General features: G+C 44.9%; 1 protein-coding gene across 1 annotated transcript in view; it reads left to right on the forward strand.

Moving 5' to 3' along the window:
- The window catches only part of GOLM1 (golgi membrane protein 1), a 213575-nt gene extending 198976 nt beyond the window's left edge, over window positions 1-14599 (forward strand). Inside the window, exon 8 of the mRNA XM_086963599.1 lies at window positions 11053-14599. Within this exon, the coding sequence (XP_086819725.1) occupies window positions 11053-11126 (74 nt within the window). The 3' untranslated portion in view covers window positions 11127-14599. The remainder of the gene's footprint in view (window positions 1-11052) is intronic.
- The last annotated feature ends 8825 nt before the right edge of the window (window positions 14600-23424 follow it).

Raw genomic sequence — 23424 nt, forward strand, 5'->3', positions numbered from 1 at the left:
GGGTGTTCACGAAGGTGATGGCGGTGGTCGCAGCTCATCTGCGCAGGCACGGGGTGTCAGTCTTCCCCTACCTCGACGACTGGTTGTTGAAGGCGGGCTCGCCCCAGACAGTCGTCAGCCACCTCCAGACTACGGCCGACCTCCTGCATTTGCTGGGGTTCTCCATCAATGTGCCGAAGTCGCACCTGTGTCCCTCTCAGAAGCTCCTCTTCATCAGAGCGGTTCTCGACTCGGCGCAGTTTTGGGTTTACCCTCCCGAACAGCGGGTTTGGGATATGCAGGCTCTGATTCCAATCTTCCAGCCGTTATCCCGAGTCTCGGTCAGGTTGACGCTGCGGCTTCTGGGGCTGATGGCCTCCTGCATCCTTCTGGTGCATCACGCCTGGTGGCGGATGCGGGCTCTGCAGTGGGACCTGAAGTTTCAGTGGGCCCAGCATCAGGGCAACCTGTCCGATCATGTCTTGATCTCGAAGGGCACTGCGAGACAACTGCAGTGGTGGCTCACGGACCGCGACTGGGTCAGTGGCAGATCCCTCTCCCTACCCCACCCGGAGCACGTGGTTGTGACGGACGCGTCCCTCCAGGGCTGGGGAGGCCACATGGGAGAGGCGGAGATCAGAGACCTCTGGTCTCAGGCGGAGTCCCGGCTCCATATCAACCTTTTGGAGCTGCGGGCGATTCGTCTAGCACTGAAGGCATTCCTCCCCTCTGTCCGAGGGAGTGTAGTGCAGGTGTTCACCGACAACACCACCGCCATGTGGTACTGCAACAAACAGGGCGGGGTGGGGTCGTGGACCCTATGCCAGGAGGCTCTGCGCCTCTGGCAGTGGCTGGAACATCAGGGCCTGACCCTGGTGGTTCAACACCTGGCAGGCTCTCTGAATGCCAGGGCGGACGAACTCAGCCGTCGGTGCATGATGGATCACGAATGGCGTCTGAACTCGGACGTGGCGCAAGGTCTCTTTCAGCAATGGGGAGAGCCTTGGTTAGATCTATTCGCCACAGAAGAGAACGCGCAATGTCATCAGTTCTGCGCGTTGGAATTTCCAAGGCGGCACTCGCTCGGAGACGCTTTTTGTCTTAAGTGGAGTTGCGGTCTATTGTACGCCTTTCCCCCTATACCACTTCTGCCCAGAGTGCTGAAGAAGATCAGGCACGACCGGGCCCAGGTTATCCTTGTGGCTCCGGACTGGGCACGAAGATACTAGTATCCCGAGCTACTCAGCATGTCAGTTGATCCCCCGATTCGTCTGACTCTTCGGGAGGACCTTCTGTCGCAGCAGCAGGGGACGGTCCTGCACCCGAACCTGTCCAGTCTCCACCTACAAGCTTGGAGATTGAGCGGCGACAGTTGAGGCCATTTGACTTGCCTCCTGAAGTCTGTGATATCATTCTGGCAGCCAGGCGTCCCTCCACAAAGTCGGTATACGCCTGCAGGTGGATCAGATTTGTGGCATGGTGCACAGCAAAGGCTGTGGATCCTCTCTCTGCACCCCTTTCTGAGATTCTGCTCTTCCTTCTTTCCCTTGCCCAGCAGGGCTCTGCTCTCGGCACCCTTAAGGGGTACCTTTCTGCTCTTTCCGCCTTCTTACGGCTACCTGATCAGCCTTCCTTATTCAAGTCCCCCATTGTAAATAGATTTCTGAAGGGCATCACACACATGTTCCCTCCTGTTCCCTTCTTGATGCCCCAGTGGGACTTGAATCTTGTTCTCACTTATCTGATGTGTGCTCCCTTTGAGCCGCTCCATAACTGTCCTCTCCGTCTTCTCACATTGAAGACTGCTTTCCTGGTCGCCATCACCCTTGCCAGGAGGGTGAGTGAGCTCCAGGCTCTTTCTTCTACTCCACCTTTCCTATCTGTTCATCCAGACAAGGTGGTGTTGCGCACACGACCTTCCTTTCTGCCCAAGGTTGTCACGGCCTTCCACATCGGGCAGTCCATTACTTTGCCCACCTTCTTTCCGCCTCCGCATCCCTCGAAAGAGGAAGAGGCTCCACCGTCTGGATCCAAAACGTGCGCTCTCCTATTATCTAGATCGCACATGCCAGTTCCGGGTGGATGACCAACTCTTTGTTGGTTACGTGGGCGCGAAGAAGGGAAAGGCAGTACACAAGAGGACCATTTCGCGGTGGATCATCTTGTGTATTCAGGCATGTTACTCCATGGCGAAAAAGGAGCCCCCTGCTGGATTGCGGGCTCATTCCACTCGGGCCACGGCAACAACTGCCCTAGGCCGAGGAGTCCCCTTACAGGACATTTGTCAGGCAGCTAAGTGGGCCTCGCTGCACACGTTCGCAAGACACTACTGCCTGGACAGTCAAGTCCGGAGGGATGGCTTCTTTGGCCGTTCCGTCCTCCAGGACTTTCTGGTGTGATATTGGTTCGCAGACCCACCACCGGGGTTGGTATTGCTGGGGTATCTATTCTAAGGTAAGGAATCTATCACTAACGTGTCTCTTTCAGATGCACAAGTTACTACTTGTGTAACGATCTATCTGTAAGAGACATTAGTTCGTGATAGATTCCTTACCGACCCACCCATCCTCCCCGTTCTGCGAACCGATATCTAGGGTTAAGGTCATCCCCTTTCAGGGCCCTAGTTTCATGGCACCAGTGTTGGTTCTATCATGGCTCTGCGTATCTGGCGCGGAAAAGCTGTGTATCAGAACTGACGTCAGCGCGCATGGGCGGCGTCTAAGTACTCCAACGTCATTCCGGCGCTAACGACGCCGATGACGGACGCGGAGCCGCAGACGACGCCTACCGACGTGCAGGGGTCTTGCTACGCAAAAATTTCCGGATCCAGTCTGACGCCTGGGGATATTCTAAGGTAAGGAATCTATCACTAACTAATGTCTCTTACAGATATATCGTTACACAAGTAGTAACTTGTGCTTTAAGTGCTGTATAAAATAGTCATGAATCTGAAGATATTTAAACTGCATATTGTCTTGTAATTTGTAGAGTATCTGCATTTTTCCAAAAGAGATTAAGCCGCTATAATCGTAGAGATCACCGAAGCATACTACCCCATAACTGGCCCAGCGTTTACCCAAAGGATCGTGGAATATCTCTGGCCGACCTGGATTATACCAGAGGGGGAATTTATCATGTAAAAGTGACACATTGTACTTAAGTGAGATAGCGGCCATCTAGATATACCATCTCGTGCCGTCTTGAATTTGACCCTTTTGTAGTAGTTCGGATCATTAGTTCTAAAAAAAAACAAATTACTCTCTTCACCCAACAAAAATTTATGAAAAAAGTACTACTCTCAGGATTAATAAAGCTGCGAAGACAGACAAAAAAAGCAGACCAAAAATACATTTTAAAATCAGGAAAGTCAAGACCGCCTGGCTAAAAGGAAGTTTTAGCAAATCTATAGCTCTTCATGCTTTCTTGTGGCCCCATATGAAGCTACTTAAGATCCCCTCTAGCCGCTTAAAAAAAAAAATTAGTTACTCGCAGTGGGATAGACTTAAACAGATAGAGGAACTTGGGCAAGATCTTCATTTTTATAATATTTATACGCCCAATAATACCTATAGGTAGCTTGTGCCAGTTCTTAAGTGACTTGACTATCTCTTTCAGCAGTGTTTCATAGTTTAAAAGAATTATCCTATCTATCTGTGCGGCCACCTTGACTCCCAAGTAAGTAGCAGCTGAGCAGACCCCCTGTATTGGGATCGGTGATTTATAATTTAGAAGGACTTGGGTTTTATTGATGTTTAGTTTGTACCCTGAAATCGCCCCAAACTCCCGTGCTTCTTCTATTATCGCTTGCAGTGCGCTCCCCGGATCCGTTGAGAACACTGCAATGTCATCTGCGTATGCGATGACTTTGAGAGAATTTTCCCCTAGCATAAGGTGACAAATGTACTGCTTATTTTGCAAAACCGAGACTAATGGCTCTATATAGAGAGCAAATAAAAGTGATAAGGGGCACCCTTGACGGGTACCCCGAAGAATCGGAAAGATAGAAGACTACATTCCAGCATACATTATTTTAGCGCAAGGTTTGTCATATAAAGCTTGTATCCATATTCTGAATTGTCCTTTAATACGTAAGGCTGAAAGTGTGGTCCACAAAAAGTCCCACCCCACTTGGTTGAACGCTTTTCCAGCATCTAACAATCATACCGGGTGGGGTTGACCCTACATTTGCCACTTCGAAAGCAGTAACAGCCATATTTACATGTGCAGTGGTATCCCTCCCTTGGATAAAGCCATGCTGGTTAGGTGACACCAGACTAGGCATTACTGGAGCTAGGCGACTCGCAAGAATCTTTGCAAAAATGTTTGCGGCTGCATTAATACGTTATATTGGTCGATACGACCCACACTAGTCTGCTGGGTTTTTAAAAAAAAGAAAAAATACCATTTCCGTCACATTCCATGACTCGGAACCCTACCCTCTATTCCAATAGATCTTATAACCTGACTAAATTGTAGCAGCAAGTCATCTATAAAGGTCTTATAAAATTCCAAGGGTATAGTGTCTTCTCCCGATGCTTTGCCTGACGGTAGAGCGCTGGCTGCCAATTTTATTTCTTCTATTGTTATATCTCTGGCCAGAGAGTAAGATATTTCATCCCTCATACTTGTCAGAGAGCTATCTTATATATATTTAAGTATATCCTCTTGTTTTGGCTGAGTCTCTGGAGTATGCAATTCTAGGTAATAGGCAGCAAATTGTTCCATTATCTGATGTGGGCGCTCGTATAGTTTATTATTAGAGCTCTTGATCATCTTTATAGTAGTCTTAGCCCTGTCATCTGCTACCTTAAATGTAAGAATCTTACTTAATTTTTCGCCACACTCATATTGAGATAATCGATAATTGCTAAGTTTCATTATGCTTCTCTCCCTAAATGTCCTCTTCAGCCCTGATCTAAGATTGACTAAGGCATGGCCCAGTTCTTCTGTCTTTTGAAGACCTCTGAAGACTGCCTCTACATGTTGATTTTCTATTGTGCGTATAGCTGTGATAATTGCTTCTGTTGCCTTTTTCTGTTCCTTTTTTTGCCTCCAGATGTATTGTTGGGTAGGTCTCCTAATGGTTGCCTTGCATGTGTCCCACACCACCATAGGAGAGGCTGACCCGCTATTCGATTAAAAAAATTCTGTGAGATGTTCCCTAGTCTGAGCCACAAAGTCTTCCTCTAATAATGGATACCTAGGGAAAGAAAAATATCTAGGTCCTTTATTTTCAGTAGAAATCTTAAATGAGAGAAGAATAGGGTTGTGATCAGAGTTGACCCTCGGACAGGTTTCCATAATACTAGACCATAGAATTTTATCTGACGCCCAAGCCATGTCGATTCTAGAATAAAGCTTATGTGGAGCAGAATAAAACGTGTAGCCCGCTAAATTTGGATATAGGGTCCTCCAGAGATCCTTAATTACATGTAACCGACCCAACTCCCCAATCGCAGTCCGGGTCTTCCGCATCCTTTGAAAAAACCCTCACCTTGTGGTATCTATCCCGTAGTCCATAATACAGTTGAAGTCTCCCATCACCAACCGTTCCCCCTCCCAATTTAGTAATTCCATGGTCACAGCATCTATTATAGTGAGATCTATATTGGGACCGTACACTGAATAAAAAGCTTGTTTTTTACCCTCTCTCTCCATCTGTGCAATAGCCCATCTACCCCCCTTATCAGACATCGTCTTACCCATTACTACTGTAAATCGTTTATGCTTCAATATGGCTACCCCGCAAATGGAGGCATTTTGTGTTGAACTCACTACCACTTTGAATCCTAATTGTCTTAGAAGACCTCTATCCTTATAAGAAATGTGTAGGATTATACATTTTTTATTCTTCAGCAACTAATTGTCTCTTGATCCTACTATTTAGATCTGCCACATTCCAAGCTAAACATTTGATCCCTTCCACTGCTACCTTTTCTATTATTTAGTTCAGTGGACTTACAACAGCTTCCTTTCATACTAGTGATTTTATTTTTTACCTTTCTCCATACCATTGTGTGGACCTTTTCCTTTTTTACCCACCTCCTGTGGTTTCCCCCCCCCCACCTTCTACCCCCTTGACTCTTCACCCACCCCTGCGTCTTGAAGGAGGAATCATCCCCGTCTTACTGCTGCCGGTGATATGGCAGCTGACTGGAACCCAGACTCCACGCTGACTGCTGAGATAAGCCAACACCCAATAGTAATTGCCAAAAAAGAGGAAGAAAGAAAGAAAGAAGAGGAAAGGCGGAAAATACATAAAGAAAGCGTTAGTTAAGCATGTCTCTCACTCTAATATAGCACAACTAAAAATAAGAGAGAGAGAAGTTAGAAAGAATGAGAAGGAGAAAGCGAGAGAACCAGCTTTGCTCTCCCAGTCCAACTAATAGTCATTCCACGAAGACTGCAGATTTCATCTTTGTTTTATGCGACCCCCATCTTTCTGCCATTTATGTAGTATTTCCTTCGCCTCTAATTCAGAAGAAAAAGAAAATGTTTGTCCGTCCCTTATCTTCCGACGAGCAGGTTCCTGCAAAAATGCTTGTGCCCCCGTAGCCTTTAATGGGCCGATTAACTGTCTCAGCTGCCATCTCTAGTCCATAGTTGCCTTTACAAAACTCTGAGCGAAAAAAGAAATTGATTCCACAGCGACCGGTGATCTTGGGCCGCTTTTAAAGAGACTGCTTGTCGTAATAAAAAGTTTCCAAAGTAGATCAGAAACGGTCTTGGATAGCGATTGTCTTTCCGACGTTGTACCAGCGGGAGTCTATGGGCCCTTTGACTCTGGCAGTCCCAGTCCCAGTCCACAAGGGCTTGGAAGGCCTTTTGCAATACCTGGACTATGAAGGTTCTAGGATCTGAACACTCTTGTCCCTCAGGAATTCCAAACATTTTTAGATTGTGTCTCCTCGGTCTGTTTTCTAAATCTTCTAGTTTAAGATGCACACACGTGATTTGGTCTTCGTGTTGCTGAACAAGACTTAGTGCTTTGGAGGTGGCCTCCTCAGTAGAGGCCACTCTCTGCTGCAAATCTCCGATCTCACCTCTCATTACCCCATCTTTCACTGTCACCTCTTTCAAAGTTTGTTGGATACTATGATTGTCTGCTCTGACTTGAGCAAAAAGCTCATGTGTCTCTTCCCTCTGATCTTTCAAAGCTTGTCTGAGCCCTTTTATTTTGAGAATCTTCCCCCATGCTTGACATATGAGAGAACTGAAAAGGTCCAGGTGCCGTAGATACAGTAGATAGTCCATTATGACTTACATCCTCATGTCTCTCAGGTGATATTTCCGTAGCTGGCTCTGAAGCAAATTCTGAGCTACTTGCCCCACTTATGGTCTTGACAGCACTGATGACTTAGTCTGTCAACATCCGACAATCTGGATATCACAGTCTTAATCCCTCCTTTGGATTAAACCCACCTTCGCATGGGACTATTGCCTGGGGGATCTTTAGTTTGTGCCGTTTTCCTGTTACCCGACCCCATACTAGGTGAACTCTGCATCTTCTTCGTACCCTTGGTATTTTTGATCTTAACAATTTTTTTTTTTGGTGTTACTAAAGATCTCAATTGTTTTTCCCTTATACTTGTTTGGAGTCTTTACCCTGTTTGTAAGTCAGTGGAACTCTGGCTTTGACTTTGGCGCTCCTCTTATTGGGCAATTTTAGAATGAGAGGACCAAAGTAGGAGTGTGCACACCCTGAGTAATATGCCATTTTGATTTATTTCAATAGAATCTGAAGTATAAGAATTATTAGTATCCCGCCTGCGTGTGGAGACTCTGTAACACTGTCTACCAGGGAGACGTCCTGTGCCCTTGAGGGCTCACCTTTAGATATCAGCTTTCCCGCTGTATAGAGCGAGTCCAATTTAACCACCTGGTCTGTGACAATATCCATGTTTTCCCTGCAATTTCCCGAATTATCAGAGTTATCCGAGATTTCCATATCACCAGCCTCGGTAATCTCTGTTTCAGAATTTTTCTCACTACTTTCACCCCTATCTGCCTCATCCTTTTCTTGGGTCTGCATCAGAGTTTGAGACTGGTGAGGTTGTTCTTGCTTCCCCTGAACTCATGAGAGTAAATCATTGTCAGTGTTAAATTGTTCCTTACATATGGCTTTAGTAATTATTTCGACCAGCTTGCTACTATTAATTGACTCTGTGCTTCAAGACATTTGCATGGCAACAACATGGCCATCACGTGCACACATTCACAAAGCACTACTGTGTGGACATTACAAGATCTCTTTGCTAATCAATGCTCATCTTCAATCCAACCACCACTGTAGTACAACTGCTATAAAATCAGTACACAGCACGTAAACCCAGAAAAGATTCACGCTGCAAAACATATTGTGTCTTACCGATCGGTGTAGTTTTGTAGCTTGAAGAATTTCTGGATTCACATGCGAACCCACCCTCTTCCGCCAAGAGGATGAGAGAAGAAAAAAAAGCGAGAATCTGAAGATGGCAACCAAAAGTGGGAGCTTCCAGAGGAATTATGGCGACATCACAAGGAGATCAAATAGAAGAAGGCAGTGCGCACAAGGCTTTAGACTACAGAACACTTGATCCAGTATGGTTTTCTATGTGCTGGGCTTTCAAGTAGTAGCAAGTTGCAGAACTTAAGGTTCCTGTGTCAATGCTGAAGTTAAAATCAATTCTAAAAGACCCACCAGTGACAAAAAAAATCGAATATTGCCACATTCTGATGGCTGCTTAAAATAAGATTCTTCACCTTAAAATATCCCTCAGGTACCCGACAGGACCTGGAGATTGTTTTCTAGCAGTGCTTACGCACATTACTATGTGGCGTTGTGCAGCTCCGCGCTGGCTCCATACCATTTCAGAAGTGATGAAGTGGAGCCTCTCTATAAGCGCACCCATGTGCACCAATGACTGTTCCTTGCTTTCCTTGCCTTCTGACGTGGATCCCGAGCTAAAATTACAACTTTGCCAGTTTTCTGACGATTCCAAACTTTTCCATAGTGTGCTAGGCAATGATGTCCTCACCAAAAACATGATTCAAGCCAAGCAGCAACTCCAGTATGTGAATGTCAGTCCCGGATCTAAATCATGTGCGCCTTTGGTGCCTTGCCTGGTTTCAGGACACAACTCAGTCACTTGACATGTCCGTCCTACTGCATACGAAGGCAATCCAAAACTGGGAAGCAAAGTTGTATGTCACAGAGAGGAAGCATAAGAAGGTCCTACTCCTTTGTCTGTGTGCAGGTTGGCTTCTGGTCCTGGAAGAGTTTCTGTGACTGCTCCACTTCCCGCTTAAAGTATTCCAATTAAGCCCAAGTCCAAGTCCAAATGCTAAAAAGCAAAGCGGGATTCGACCCATCAGACTGCTCTGATTTCAGAGCATGAAGGTGTCAAAATGTCAGTTGCACCCCCATTGAGGTCACAAGCCACAGAGCCCCTCCCTAGTTCACATCCCTTAATTTCCTAGGACGTCATTTGTCCCACAACAGATCAAGGCCTTCAAAGAAGACCTATTGAAAATTTTCAGTGCTATCTTACCGGCATTTACAGAGGATCTTAGGACCGCTTTTGACCAGGCAATACTTTATGGGCAGGTTGGTATCAGTGTTGCCATGGGCATGCTTCTGGTTTATGTGAATTCATAGCAAGTGGAGGGGACAAAGAAGGGGCTCCGACTACAGTCCCCCAGCAACAACCTGCTGAAATTCAAATCCCTCAAAACTCCCAACTCAGCTTGATTAAAAAAGCAAGGGGGGCTTGTGGAAAGTGGGGTGCTTTAGGAAATATCAGTAAGAGCGAGTTCTCCGGTTATGGGTGCACACGTAAGCAGTTGCAGAAGGACAAGTAGGGGACAAGCAAATAGTCACATTTCTCATTGAGAGGAGAGGCCTTCTAGCTGTGGAGCATGGTCCTAAGATCAGGACAGGCTTTTGGGTGGCCCTAGGGCAAATCTCTTAAATCCTTTTCCATGTTCCCATTTCGTATAACGCTGATATTCTTGTATTTTGCTTCAAACTCTGAAAAATCGAATAATCGTATATGTTGCATTGTGTGTCCTGTGCAACTTGTTCCACTTTATTTCTCCTTTCAACTCAGTGACTTCTTATTGATAATATTGTCAGAGTGGTGATTAAAAGTGCTGAAAAGGCGGTACAATAATGAATTACATTAGACATTAAGTAAATACTTCAGACTGCCAGATATTCCTGAAAGCCCCCTCTGGGACTCAGCACTTTGTGTCCAAAACTTCCCTTTGCAGACCTTTCACTAGAATTTGCTTTAGGACTATTGTTAATATTTGAGAAAATCTGCGTTTATGGGCCTTTTCTTGGAAACCAATTGTGTGCTTAAATATTGGGTTATGGTGTATTGCGCTATCCTTATTATTGTGTGTTTCAAGATTTCTTTAAAGATCGTGTAAATCACAATATATCCATACTTGGGTTTATTCTTTGTCAATTAAATTGGTTGACATGCATCTTTTATGGTTAGGACAAATGCTAGAGGTAATTTTATGTTGATATGATTGAGATTTCACCCATTATAAGTGTAACATAAGTTACAATGCATGCTCACTGAGTCTTTTTTGCACTCAGTAGAAAACGGAAACCAGAAGCAATGCCGTTACCCATAGGTAAAGTGGTAGGCAGTTGAACTGCATAGATGCCAATGTACCACAAGTGTTGAATTGTGTACTGCTCAGATTATCAGGGACTTACCCACATTTTACAGAATATTCTTTATAAATGCACCAGTGGTGCAAAACGTACTGTTTTTGATGTATCAACTCACAGTTCCTTTGTGATGTCTTCAGCTAAGTCAGAGACTCCAAGTCAAGGGCGCATTGCATACTATCTTTCAACATTTGTTTCTAACTGTTTTTAATTACAGTATATTATAAGTTCTTTGTCATAATTTTAATCAATTTTTTCAAAGGTGCGCAACAAAAGGGGGCGTTATTTTTTAAACTCCTTTTGCATCTCATGTACAGATGCCATTTTATCAGCATGTCAGATGGGACACTTCTTATAAGAACTTACAGAAACCTGTTTCTATACTAATATTTTTTCCTTCTTCTCAGGACCAATGGAGAACGAAAATGCCATGAATGAGCGGGACAGACAAAATGAAGACCGAGAACAAAGACTAAAGTAGCAAGGACCGCTTGTAAAAAAATATATTTATACATATGAACTTGAGAACTCCAATCGTCTGTAAAAAGAAGAAATTTAATACAATATGATTGTTGTGTTTCTCATCAAAATCTGAAGGGTTAAATTCCTGCTTAAGCTGAGAATATCAGTAGTACCAGGATTTCTTTGTTTAATGAATTTCGAGTTATAGTGAATGTTCACTTTAAGAACGGGGGCATTTCTACAAGTTAAAGACCTTTTTTGATTGCGGAAATAATGCCAGTACGAAGCACATTCGGCCGTCCCTGATAGTCCTGTGCACACTTTCATAGGCTTTCTCATATGGATCTTCCCCTGAGAACTTGATTACCTCTTCACCAGGGCATCCAGCACTTTATCTTGAATTTTGCTTGAATTGTACTATGTGCCTAATACAGATACCCCAACGACCGGTGAAATATCGATACCTGAATGGGCAATTTGAACTAAGGACTGGGAGAGTATGCTGGTAACTTCAATTAAAAAGCATGTAATTGAGAAATTGATTTAAGCTGCATCGGGTAAGGGAGAAGCTGGATTTGATAATGCCAGGGACTTTTAGCTCCTATGTTGACCAGTTTCTGTTAGAACTATAAAAAAAGGACAATCATTTTCCATGTACATTGGCAAATTTGACTAGTGTTTTTCCACAGTATATGAGAACACCATCACTGAAGATAATGCAAAAAAGATTTGCTTTCATTATCTAACACTAAGATAAGTGTTTTAAGTAGGCTGTGCACCATGAGAGGACGAAGTTTCAGAAACTCCAGAAGCTGCAGAAATGACCAACTTACCTTGCTGGTGGTAGCCTTCAAAAGCTAGCAGTATAGAAACCAAAATGAGAGTGCAGTTGGTGCCAAATGGTTTGAGCCTCCTTGTGTTCCTCTGTGAAATATGTGTGCTTAGCTAGGAGCCCAAGATTTGCCAAAAAATATTACAGTGTTGGTGTGTGAGGGTGGAGATGAGTCTAGGTTCGAACGGGAGCACACATCCAGGGATCAACAAAATAGGCGTTTCTTTTTCTGAAAATCTTTCATGTTGCACATTCCTTATCAAATCAATACTCCAGTCCAGCAATGCAACACACACTCTTTGATGATATATGTATAATTTATTGAAGGTTAACTATTGTTGTTTCCTAAAACTCATATTTTTAGACTTCCTCTGACCAGGTACATGTGAAATGTTGTTTTATCTTTAGGGATTTGTATTGCACCAGTGACCTAGGTTCTTCAAACAGAACCTCCTCAAGCTTAGTGACTGCATATCTTTTATGGTAGGGCTAAGAAATCTCATGACAGCATAGTGTGCTTCACGGAATTCTTTAAAGGTGATATCTACTCTTAGAGACCGTTTTTATGAAAAGAATAAACTTTAGGAATATTTTTAGTGAAACAATATTTCTAGAATAAAACAGAATGGTTTTCCTTGGGCTGCAACCTGTAAAGGTAGAGTAGACCACATATGTTCTAATGATCAAACACAGGAGAAAATTATATTAGTTTTTATTGCCAGAGGAATACTAGATTTGTGGTTTGTTAAAGATAATATTCCCCTCTTGCAGCTTCAGACAGTGCCTCACCCACAGACCTTGGGTGTTAACTTGCACAGATATAAATATCTCACTATATGTTAACATGTGGTACTCTCCACTGAACTATTAGAAAACCCAAAACTTCATAGGCTTTTGGAAATCTTACTGATTGGTCAGCATCTTTTTGTACTCCTTATTTTCACCATAAATTTCCATAACATTTGGTATAATTACATCACTTGCACCCCAAAACGAGTAAAATACCCAAAAAGTCCCAGAGAGTAACATTTTCAAAATGAGTTGGTCTTTCAGTGCTAAATAAATTATGTAAACAGCCTAAAACTCCTTTCCTTGTACCCTGTTTTCCAAACGCAGGCTTTGCTCAAACATCATTGATCCCCAAGAGGTGAGTGTGATAGTTCCACAAATCTCATCTCATCTCCTTAATGCACTTCACACGGCTTCCCCATGCTCAATTAAAGAAACGTGTAGTCCTTTGTATTCTGAGTGTGTGCAGTAATATCTGGTGGATGTGAAGGTGTGGACTCTAGATACACTTGTTAGAGTAACTTAACTTCAAGACGAATCCTGCCATTATGTCTATCTAGCCTTTGTTTCTGAAGTGACATGGAGAATCAGAAGCATTTTAGTTCCAGAGTGTACATAATTTTATTTTAGATATAAAGTATCTCATTTTGGATTTGACATCTGCTTGACCATATCCTACCTAAAATAATTTTTTTCCAGTAGACAAATAATAAAAAATAATCCAATTTAGGCTGTGGGCACAGGTGTTGCGGATCTGAAAATCTTGAGTTATTGTCCAATAAGTCAAAAATTTGGAGTACAAGGAAACCGTGCATTTTTGGCCATCTGTCTCGCACTGATGTTTCATTTCAGGTTGGGAATTACAATAAGCAGTGCCATGTCTGCGTTCGACAGGATAGGATGATATGAAGGACACAGCAACAACCACTTTTATTATAGGCAGAAAATAAAAACCTACAAAACCTCTGTGACCACTTGATATAAAGCCTGGCTTTTAAGTGACCAGCAATATTGAGCGTGGGACCAGACGTTTTGTAGGAAATTGCATTTCTACACAACGATTCATTGTGTAAAACTGCCCTAACGCATACTTGTTAATGGAACCCACTGATTTTAAATGACTGGGGTGTACTTGTACGCCATTGTTGCATGTTAGGCATGTTAGGCAATACGTATACCACAACTCGAAAGTCAGCAGAAACAGCACCCACCTATCTTTAGGCCTAAGACTGAGGGTGGGCAAAAGGAGCAAAAAAATCACCAGTACCATTTATAAGTTGTCTTAACATGGCTCCTTAAGGCCAGGTAGGGGCATAGTGTTTTGCAGTGTGGAGGCCCAATTGGCCAAGGCGTTTGCAAACCTGTGAGGCATCAACCCTAAGTGAAATCTTTGGGGCTGTCCCCGAATTTTCCTCAGTGCTCCATTATATATGACAGGGTTTGCTGTGTTTAAATTGATAGTTTGTAGTGGAAACACACACAAAAAGTTATTTGGCCTGGATACCACAAATCTGTGCAACCGAACCATTTTATGTGGACAGTTATTTTTCTGTCCTTTTCCTAATATCACTTCAGTTATATAAACTAATTCAAGTGTTTGAACCTTGTACAGCAGCAAGTCTTAACAGGATGCAGAAAAATATCTGTACTGTAAAAAAAAAAAATTTATCCCTCTGCTTTTTTTCTTTATTTTTTAATTACCTACAATGCCTTATTTAAATAAAAAAAATCAGCAAATGGTGATTTAGTTTTTAAAGAGGTGAAATATGAAACTAGTTAAATGTATTTCTTCTGCACAAACGAGATGTGAATATCAGTACGTGCTCTATACCATGAATGAAATAAAGTTTTGACATTTTTCTTAAAGAAAATGTATTTGTCGTGTATTTTACTCTACTTGAGTGTCCAGTAACTAGGAAGCCGAGATGAAAGTGTGTCTTTATTTGTGATGTCGACGGAAGAAAGGTCTTTCCCCAGAAAATTCTTATACTTTTATATCGCATTTTAGAGAACACCGAAAAACTTTTTTTTAAACTCAAAACTAATTAAATATAAGAGTACGAGATAACAAACAGGAATTTCATAATCAACTTCTACTTTGCTCATCTCAGAAAATTAAGTACAGAAGAACGTCAGTTTACATATATGCATTCTCATTAGCATCTTTGTTTATTCGAAGTATCTTTATCAAAAGAAAATACAAATCAAAACAAGACAGACTCTGGACACCCCCACAGGATGAGTCCGCTGTTAGACCAGATTCCTACGGTTTCGTGGAAAACAATACGGTATCTTTCGCTCACTCACTCCTGCTTACATTTCTCTGAATACACATAGAGCGGTTTCTATAATTATTTATTGGTCAAGCGTCAGTCTAATGTGAAACCTATTAGCTGCAACAATCAAAAGACCGGAGCAAACAAATGTGATCGCTAGCACCAATATCGTAAATAGCAGATACATTTCTACCATAGTGCTAATAAGATGAATATAAAGATTATATAAAACAATAGCATTGGCATACTCCTACAATGCGCAGCCAACCTAAATGTACCTAGCCTAGATATGTAGGTGAAGCATATGTATGTAAATGTCAGGATAGATCCTAATGGAGCCAAGAAACCCCCGGGGAAGTACTAACCCCTCACCTGATGGTTCTGAATAAATGACCCCGTCTCTGCGTCAAGGATGACATCCCACAAGGGATGTCGGGTCTCTGCCTGTGAAAGGAACAGCCTGCAGAGTCTCAGTCCAGCCTAGAAGGAATTCTCCTCTATTCTGTAAGGGGGAGTGAGGATCTTTTATACTAAAGTGGTCATTCCAGGGTTTCTTCTAGAATTTATGTTTTAAAAATATTCTCTAATCTACAGCTAATCCTTTTCTAAACAGGCATGATCATGCATAGCTAGCTGTTGGCCATGGATGGAAAAAAAAGTGGTGACCCTTAAACAGAATAAATCTGATGGGCCTGGGGACCTGTTTATGTGCGTCAGGTACAAGGATTAAGATAGTGTAACAGGAGCTGATGTCGTAGAGACAGAAGTAAGCTACTAGGTAAAAGGTCATCTGTGTTGGGACCGTTATGTTGTGTGGATCGCACAAAATGTATGTACTTGGTATGTACATTAAGGAACTATCCTAAAGGACATGACACCCACTCCTCATTAAAAGGTCAACAAGGTCAGCTATGTAATGATAGAAAAGGCTAAAAAAAGAAAAAGGCATACAATCCTATATATATATATATATATATATATATATATATATATAAGACAGACAAAACGTCTTAAAAACATTCATAAAAGCTAGGTCTGTATCGAAAGCATTCTTTCCCTAGAAAAGCGTTCATAAAAGGTCCTCTATATGTTTGCATTGTTTTTCTGATAACTGTGAAAGCCACAATTGTTCAGATATAGCAGAGAAGAAAAAACAAAGTCAGTTTGACTTTCAATTTGTAACATGTTTAAAAATTGTCCAAACTGTTCCCAGCACAGGAGAAGCCAGATTATTTAAGAATCCTGCGCTGAAAACTCAACATCACTGAACATGTCATCTGCAGGAGGCAGTCCTTCTAGCACCTCCAGTTTAATATCAAGTGAACAGAGGTGGTCATCACTGGTTCCCACGGCAGCTGTCGGGGAAGAATTAGATGCCTGTGTGCCTGAAACTGTTGCCTGCACATCCATGGTAGAACCGATCTCCATTCCAACAGGAGCTGAAGCATCCTGTGGAGGCTCTAGGAACGCCATCATCAACATGGGAATACGCTGTGGACAACTTTGCACATGGGCCCATAAAGGCTCCAGGAGCATATCTGTGTCCAGCAGTGCAACCAATGGAAGTGTCAGACAGAGGTCCAACACAAACCTGAATCCGAAAAAGAGTCAGCGGAATACTGGCAGAATGCTTTCAAGCCAGGCCTGTCTGAAAGACCGGAACCAATTCTCACTCAGCTCTCAAAGCCGAGGTATACCCAAGAAGAACACCAATGGCTCACGACAACATCGCTCCAGCAGTGCTCTCTCCATGTCTCTATTGATGTTGACCTCCATTGTGAAGCAAAAGGATTAAAATCAGGATGCCCGCCACTCAAAGCAGGACCAAAGGAAGCCCTCCACAAACGCTTCCAAGTATGGAGTGTATAAATGATGGAATCACTCCGAAAATGGTTTGAAAGATGGTTAACCGACCTGATCCAATGCTCCTAAATAAGTGTACTATCCCCCACGTATCAGACATGTTAAAGATATGCAACAAGAACTGGGCACACGTTTTTCAAATCAACAGTATAGATATAGATACTATTCAGGTGTTCAAAAGGAAGGTGACACCGGTGGTTTCAAAACAGTTGTTTATATAGATGGTATTCTTCATGTATGTAAAAACAACGCCAGCCGACAAGTGTTTCGTCAACAGGACCAAGCCTGTGACTCTTCAGGGCTGCAAAGGCGTGGTGATGGGGCAGATCGGTGAACCGGTGATAATTCTGACCCGGTAGCGGGGTTTCTCGAGGGCCACAATTGTGGGCGGTCAAAATTAGTAGAAAATTAGCCGGACGGATGCGTTCGTGCTAAAAAGACGCGGTTTTAAAGGTGGTATACGTGCGGGTGCGAGCGTGTACGTCTGAACCTAATTGTCTCTGGTTCGGGCTCTGCTCCTCTTGCCTCTGAGTTCGTGAATGTCCTGTAGCTAGAGGAGATCTGCGGCTACTCTGGACCCCACGCGGCTTACTGTTGAGAATCGGCCACATGATGTGATTTGATCAGATCAATGGAGACAAATCTTTTCTCTTTTTTGCAGGCAAGAGGCAGAAGAAGTACTGGTCTTGTTCACACTACTGCCAGGACAGGTACAGCTGTTCTGTAAGATGGCCCAGGTACCCAATCTGCGTGACCCGGGCAGGTCTTGCCGAATCTGGTTTCAATTCCTCAGTGGTGCTGCGTTTTACTTGCACGTTGCTTTGTAACGCCCAGAATTAATTGAGTTCCTGTAAAACAGCCAAATGATCATTCGGTTCAAATGGTTTTGCGTCCACCACTTTGCTGGCACAATCGAGCTCAGGTGCCCACATTCTTGTCCCAAACAGGATTACATAAGGGGTACGGCCTCCCAAGGATTTTCTTGGCATATCGAGTGCCCTCTGGACCCCATATAGGTGATGACCTTGCTGTTAAGGATTGCTTTAGGTACTGGTTCTTCATCTCCACCACCCAATTTCACTCGGGATGGTAGGGGGTAGGAGTACCGCAAGGCCACACCCATACTTTCTATGGTTTCGTTGTAAGCCCTAGAGCTAAAGACGCAGAGCCACAGTCTGATTTTAACGTGTCAATTGTGTATGTCCCTAAGAAGACTCGCAAATCCTTTATAACAGGTTGAGCGTCAACCGAGCGCTGGGGCAAAACCCATAGGAATCTAGGGCATGAATCCACTGCGATCAAGATGTACCTGTAAGCCCTGTCTGACTTTAGGGGGCCGCAGTGGTCCAAATAGACACATGATAGAGGTCTGTCTGAATTCAGTAGTGATGTTGGTGTTGGCTTGTGAATGGTGGTACCCTTCATCTGCTTGCAAATATCACACTTAAGGACATAGTCATTTGTTTTTTTTGTCAGCCCCTTCCACCAGTAACACTGCTTCAATAATGAAATTGTTGCAGTGACACCAGTGCATGCTGAGCCCAGACCCTTGTGTGCAGCTAGTATTAAACCTAATCTGCGATCTTTGTTTGGTATTAGTCTATCCCCCACTCCTGGAATTTGAGCATGTGGTCTGATGTGCACATCTAACTTGTAGGAGTACTTGAGTGGAAAGCCTTTCGGCAGGACGGCAGAGCCGTTCTTTGTGGCATTGATAGCTACTAGTATATCTCCATCTATTCTCGTGTGTGAACAAGTAATTGCGGCAATGGCAGCAGTTTGCACTGTCGCCTTGGCGCCTTCATCAGCCAGTGAATTCCCTTCAGCGTGTATGCCAACACGCTGATGACTCAAGGTGTGAACAACTTTACCCGTGGCAGGCATGCTTTCAGCTTTGCCACTTGTTCCCATAACACTGTTTTATTGTGCCACCCTTGGTGCCTTTAAACCCATTTGTGAAGATATTCATTGTAAGATGCTACTCACAGGTTCAGTCATTTTGAAAGGAGCAGAAAGTAAAGGTTTAAGCAGCAGGGTTTAGCACAATATGGGAACCTTTGATCCTTACAAGCTTGTCTAAGCCTTCAGCCAATACACTGGGTGAACCTGCTGAGCTGAGGCGGATTATCCTTCCCACTTCAGACGTCTCTGAAAGATGTGAGTAGGGCTGCCTGAGAAAGCACGACTGAACTACTCAGATTTTACTGTTAATAAAAGAACCAAACCAACTTTGGCTGCGCCATGTCGTAGAGTTCCTAGGACCCCCCCACGGCCTGTGTGTTTTGGATGACCTACAGTGAGTGCTTGGTGTGCAGACAGACTCTGGACACCCCCACAGGATGAGTTTGCCGTTAGACCAGCTACCTCTACAGTGCCAGTACCACCCCCTTGTATTCTACAGCGGTGTAGGTAGTTTCTGGCAACCACTGAACATGACAACCCTAATTCCTCAGCTATTGTGGAAAACAATTCGGTATCTTTCCCTCAGTCACCTCTGCTTACTTTTCTCAGAATACACATAGAATGACTATTGGAACGGTTTCAATATTTATTGGCCAAGTGTCATTCTAGTGTGAAACATATTAGCTATGACACTCAAAAGAGAGGAGACAAATGTGATCGCTAGCACCAATATCGTAAGTAGCAGATACATTTCTACCATAGTGCTAATAAGATGAATATAAACAGATTATATTAAACACTAGCATTGACGACTCCTACAATGCCTAGCCTACCTAAATGTACCTACCTAGATACGTAGGTGAAGCATGTGTATGTAAATCTCAGCATATATCCTAATGGAGCCAAGAAACCCATGGCCAAGTACTAACCCCTTACCTGATGGTTTTGAATGAATGACTCGTCTCTTCGTCGAGGATGGCACCCCGCAAGGGATGTCAGGTCTCTGCCTGTCGAAGGACCAGCCTGCAGAGTCTCGGTCCAGCCTGGAAGAAATTCTCCTCTTTTCTGTAAGGGGGAGCGAGGGTCTTTTATACTGTAGTGATCACTCCAGGCTTTCTGTTAGAATCGATATGTTTTGAAAACATTTGCTAATCCTCTTTTAAACAAACATGTTCATGCACAGCTGGCTGTTGGCCATGGATGAAAAAAAAGTGGTGACCCTTATACAGAATAAATCTGCTATGCCTGGGGGCATGTTTATGTACATAAGGTACAGGGATTAAGATAGGGTACCAGGAGCCTGATGTCGGAGAGACTGAAGTAAGCTAATAGGTAAAAGGTCATCTGTGTTAGGACCGTTATGTCGTGTGGATGGCACAAAATGTATGTAATTGGTATGTACATGATGGGAATATCCTGAAGGACATGACACCCACTCCTCATTAAAAGGTCAACAAGGTCAGCTTTGTAATGATAGAGGATTGTATGCCTTTTTCTTTTTTTAGCATTTTCTATTTATAAAAGCTAGGTCTGTATCGAAATCATTCTTTCCCTAGAAAAGCGTTCATAAATGGTCCTCTATATGTTTGCATTGTTTTTCTGATTACTGTGAAAGCCACTATTGTTCAGATATATCAGAGAAGAAAAAACAAAGTCAGTTTGACTTTCAATTTGTAACATGTTTAAAAATTGTCCAAACGGTTCCCAGCACAGGAGAAGCCAGATTGATCTGAAAGAAACAGGTTAGTATTAGATTCATTACCTTAGAATATCCCCAGGCGTCAGACTGGATCCGGAAATTTTTGCCTAGCAGTACCCTTGCGCGTCGGTAGGCGTCATCTGCGGCTCCCCGTCCGTCGTCTGCGGCGTGGGCGTTGTGATGACGTCGTTGGAGTACTTAGACGCCGCCTCCGCGCGCTGACGTCAGTTATTCTTTTTTCCGCGCCAGCAGCGCAGATCCAGAAAAAGTGGTACCTTAGTCATTTTTTGACTAAACTTTTTACGATCTCTTTTGATCATTTTTCGAGTCTTCGACTCCGAACGGTGCCGGTAGGGATGCCAGGTATTAAGCCCTGTGAAGATTGCGACCGACTGATGTCGGTAACCGACCCTCACCGCCGGTGTCTTCACTGTCTCGGCGTCGACCGCGATGACAAGGCCTTTCCCGACTGCCGAGCCCTGACTTCCAAAGCTAGGTGGGAGCGGTCCCACAAGCGGCTCCGGCAGTCGGCCGCGAGAGGTCCCGGTCCGGACGGAGATCGAGGGACCGGTCGCAGGGTCAGAGCCATCATAGCTCCGGGAGTCGACATCACTCTTCAGGCTCGAAGTCGTCCGGTAAGCACAAGAAGTTGAAGAGGAAGGGGGCGTGGCTAGCTGCCGAGCATGGCGGCCGCTTAACGAAGGAGCTCCAGGAGTGAGGCGGCGTCCCACATCAAACCTGTAATATTATCCGGCAAAATTTTACTCAGACGGGGCGTCCTGGGTCAGGGACCGAGCGCTAACCAACGGTGAAAGTCTGGATACCGTAAGACACCGGGAACGGTAAAAGTGGAGCTCTGCGAGGAAGGGCCTGTCAGCAGCCGCAGACACCGGACTCTACTGCAGGAGCAGACCGGGCGGAAATAGCGGCGCGATGTTAGCGCCGTAAGTTAGCGCCGAAAGTGAAACCGCACGCTTAACCAATTCCGGAGGGCAGTGACTATACCGCAGCTGGGCAGCAGACCACCAGTGGCGGCGGACGTTGGCAGGGGTCCGGTAGGAAACGCAGAGGAGGCAGAGTGGGGGAAAATAAAAATAAAATAAACAATAAGACACAGGGGCCGCAGACGAGGAGCTGCGCAGAGCACTCCAAGTGCGGGAAAGGGCCCAGCGGGAGCTCATACAGCCATAAGCGGGAGCGGGAAAGCGGCTGCTCCGTCCCTCGCAAGAAACCCCGGGAGGGCAGACGCGAGGTTGAACACGAAGAGACCGGTGACGTCCCGGTAGAGGTGGACGGAGGGAAACAGCTGCGCATAAGGTACCGGCGTAATCAGTGGGGGCGCCCCGCTTGCCAGCGCAGGGGGATAATCGTAAAACCAACCCCAGCCGTACCTGTGTTGGACAGGAGTGAGAAAGTGTCCAAAGCAGAGGAGGCACACATTCGCACCCGTCATCGGCGTGGCAATTTGGGGAGGCAATAACAAAGGGCTATACAAGGCCAGCACTGTGGACTTAAAGCCGCCCGTCTAAAACTACGCTGCACTGAGAGGAGGTTGGCGATAAAACAAAGACAGAGAGGGCGTCGAGTGAGACACCTGAGACCGCGGACGATGTTCTAACGGGAGAAAAAGCCTGGTCACCTCACATTGTAGGATCTTAAGGACCCTGGTGCCGCGTCTCACCACCCTCACCCTCAAACCTCTCCCCCACACGAGACTCCGAAAGGGAGAAAAGTGGATTGAACATCACCGCCGCATGCCTACACCTCGTCTTGTGGAACGTTCCATGTGGGGACTGACAGGATCGCACAGAGCCTGAACGTACCACGTCTAGCGCTGGCTACAGGGGGATACCAGACGACCCGGAGGTTGCGGTCAGAGAGAAGAATAGGTGGGCCGCAAGGAGACCCTGAGGAACCGGTAAACGCACAGCACAAGATCGAGGCGGGCCCAGGGGGAACCATGACGGGCAGGGGCTCGAAGCATAATTCAACGTAGGCCAAGCTCGACAAATTTGCTTACGATAGAAACAACCATCACCAGACGGAACTTCGAACTACGCCGGGGAAGACGCCAGAAGGAGAAGGAGTGAAAAAAGCGACGCTGGAAGACGTCATGCGTGCCCTAGCTCAAGTTCAAGCTACAGTGGGAACCACAGCCACAGAGGTCACGCTGATCAGAGCAGACTTTCAGAAAATGAATGAACGAGTGAAGCAAGTGGAAGTGGTCACGAAGTCCCTGGTGGAAGACATGTCGGATCTGCAGGTGGCGATGTAAAAGATGGTGGCGGAAAACAATTCTTTAAGAGACAAGGTGGACGATCAGGAAGGACGCTCGAGGAGGAACAACGTCCGAGTATTGGGAGTTCCGGAGTCAGAAGGTAAAGGTGCCATGGACCTTTACGTAGAAGAACTGATTAAGACGCGTCTCAAACCCAAGGGACTTTCACACTTTTTCTCGGTGGAACGGGCCCACAGAGTGCCCGGAGGAAAACCAAAACCTGGAGCCCCACCGAGACCGATCCTTGCGAGACGTCTTAATTTCCGTGACCGGGATGCAATTCTGCAGGCGGCGAGAGTATCTCCAGCTGTCCAAATCCAAAATTCTACGCTTGCCTTCTTCCCGGACTATACACCAGACGTAGCGCGGCGGAGGAGAACTTTTCTGGAAGTTAAAAGTGCGCTGCGAACAAAAGAACTGTCCTACTCTATGATGTTCCCGGCGCCGCTACAGGTGGTGGCGGAAAACAAGGTCTGGTTCTTTGACACACAGGAAGCGGCACAAGACTGGCTGGAGGGCTGGAGAACTACAGGGCAATCCCACCACCCACATGACAACACACAAGACCACCGGGAGGACAGCCAGGCGAGATCGCAGAGGTCAGAAAGAAGCAGACTGCCTAGATCACAGACGCAAGGCTCCACGGGAGTGGAAGGGGGTGTAGAATCCTAAAGATCC

The sequence above is a fragment of the Lissotriton vulgaris genome, chromosome 3_1 (assembly GCF_964263255.1).
Source record: "Lissotriton vulgaris chromosome 3_1, aLisVul1.2, whole genome shotgun sequence".
NCBI classification, from domain to species: Eukaryota; Metazoa; Chordata; class Amphibia; order Caudata; family Salamandridae; genus Lissotriton; species Lissotriton vulgaris.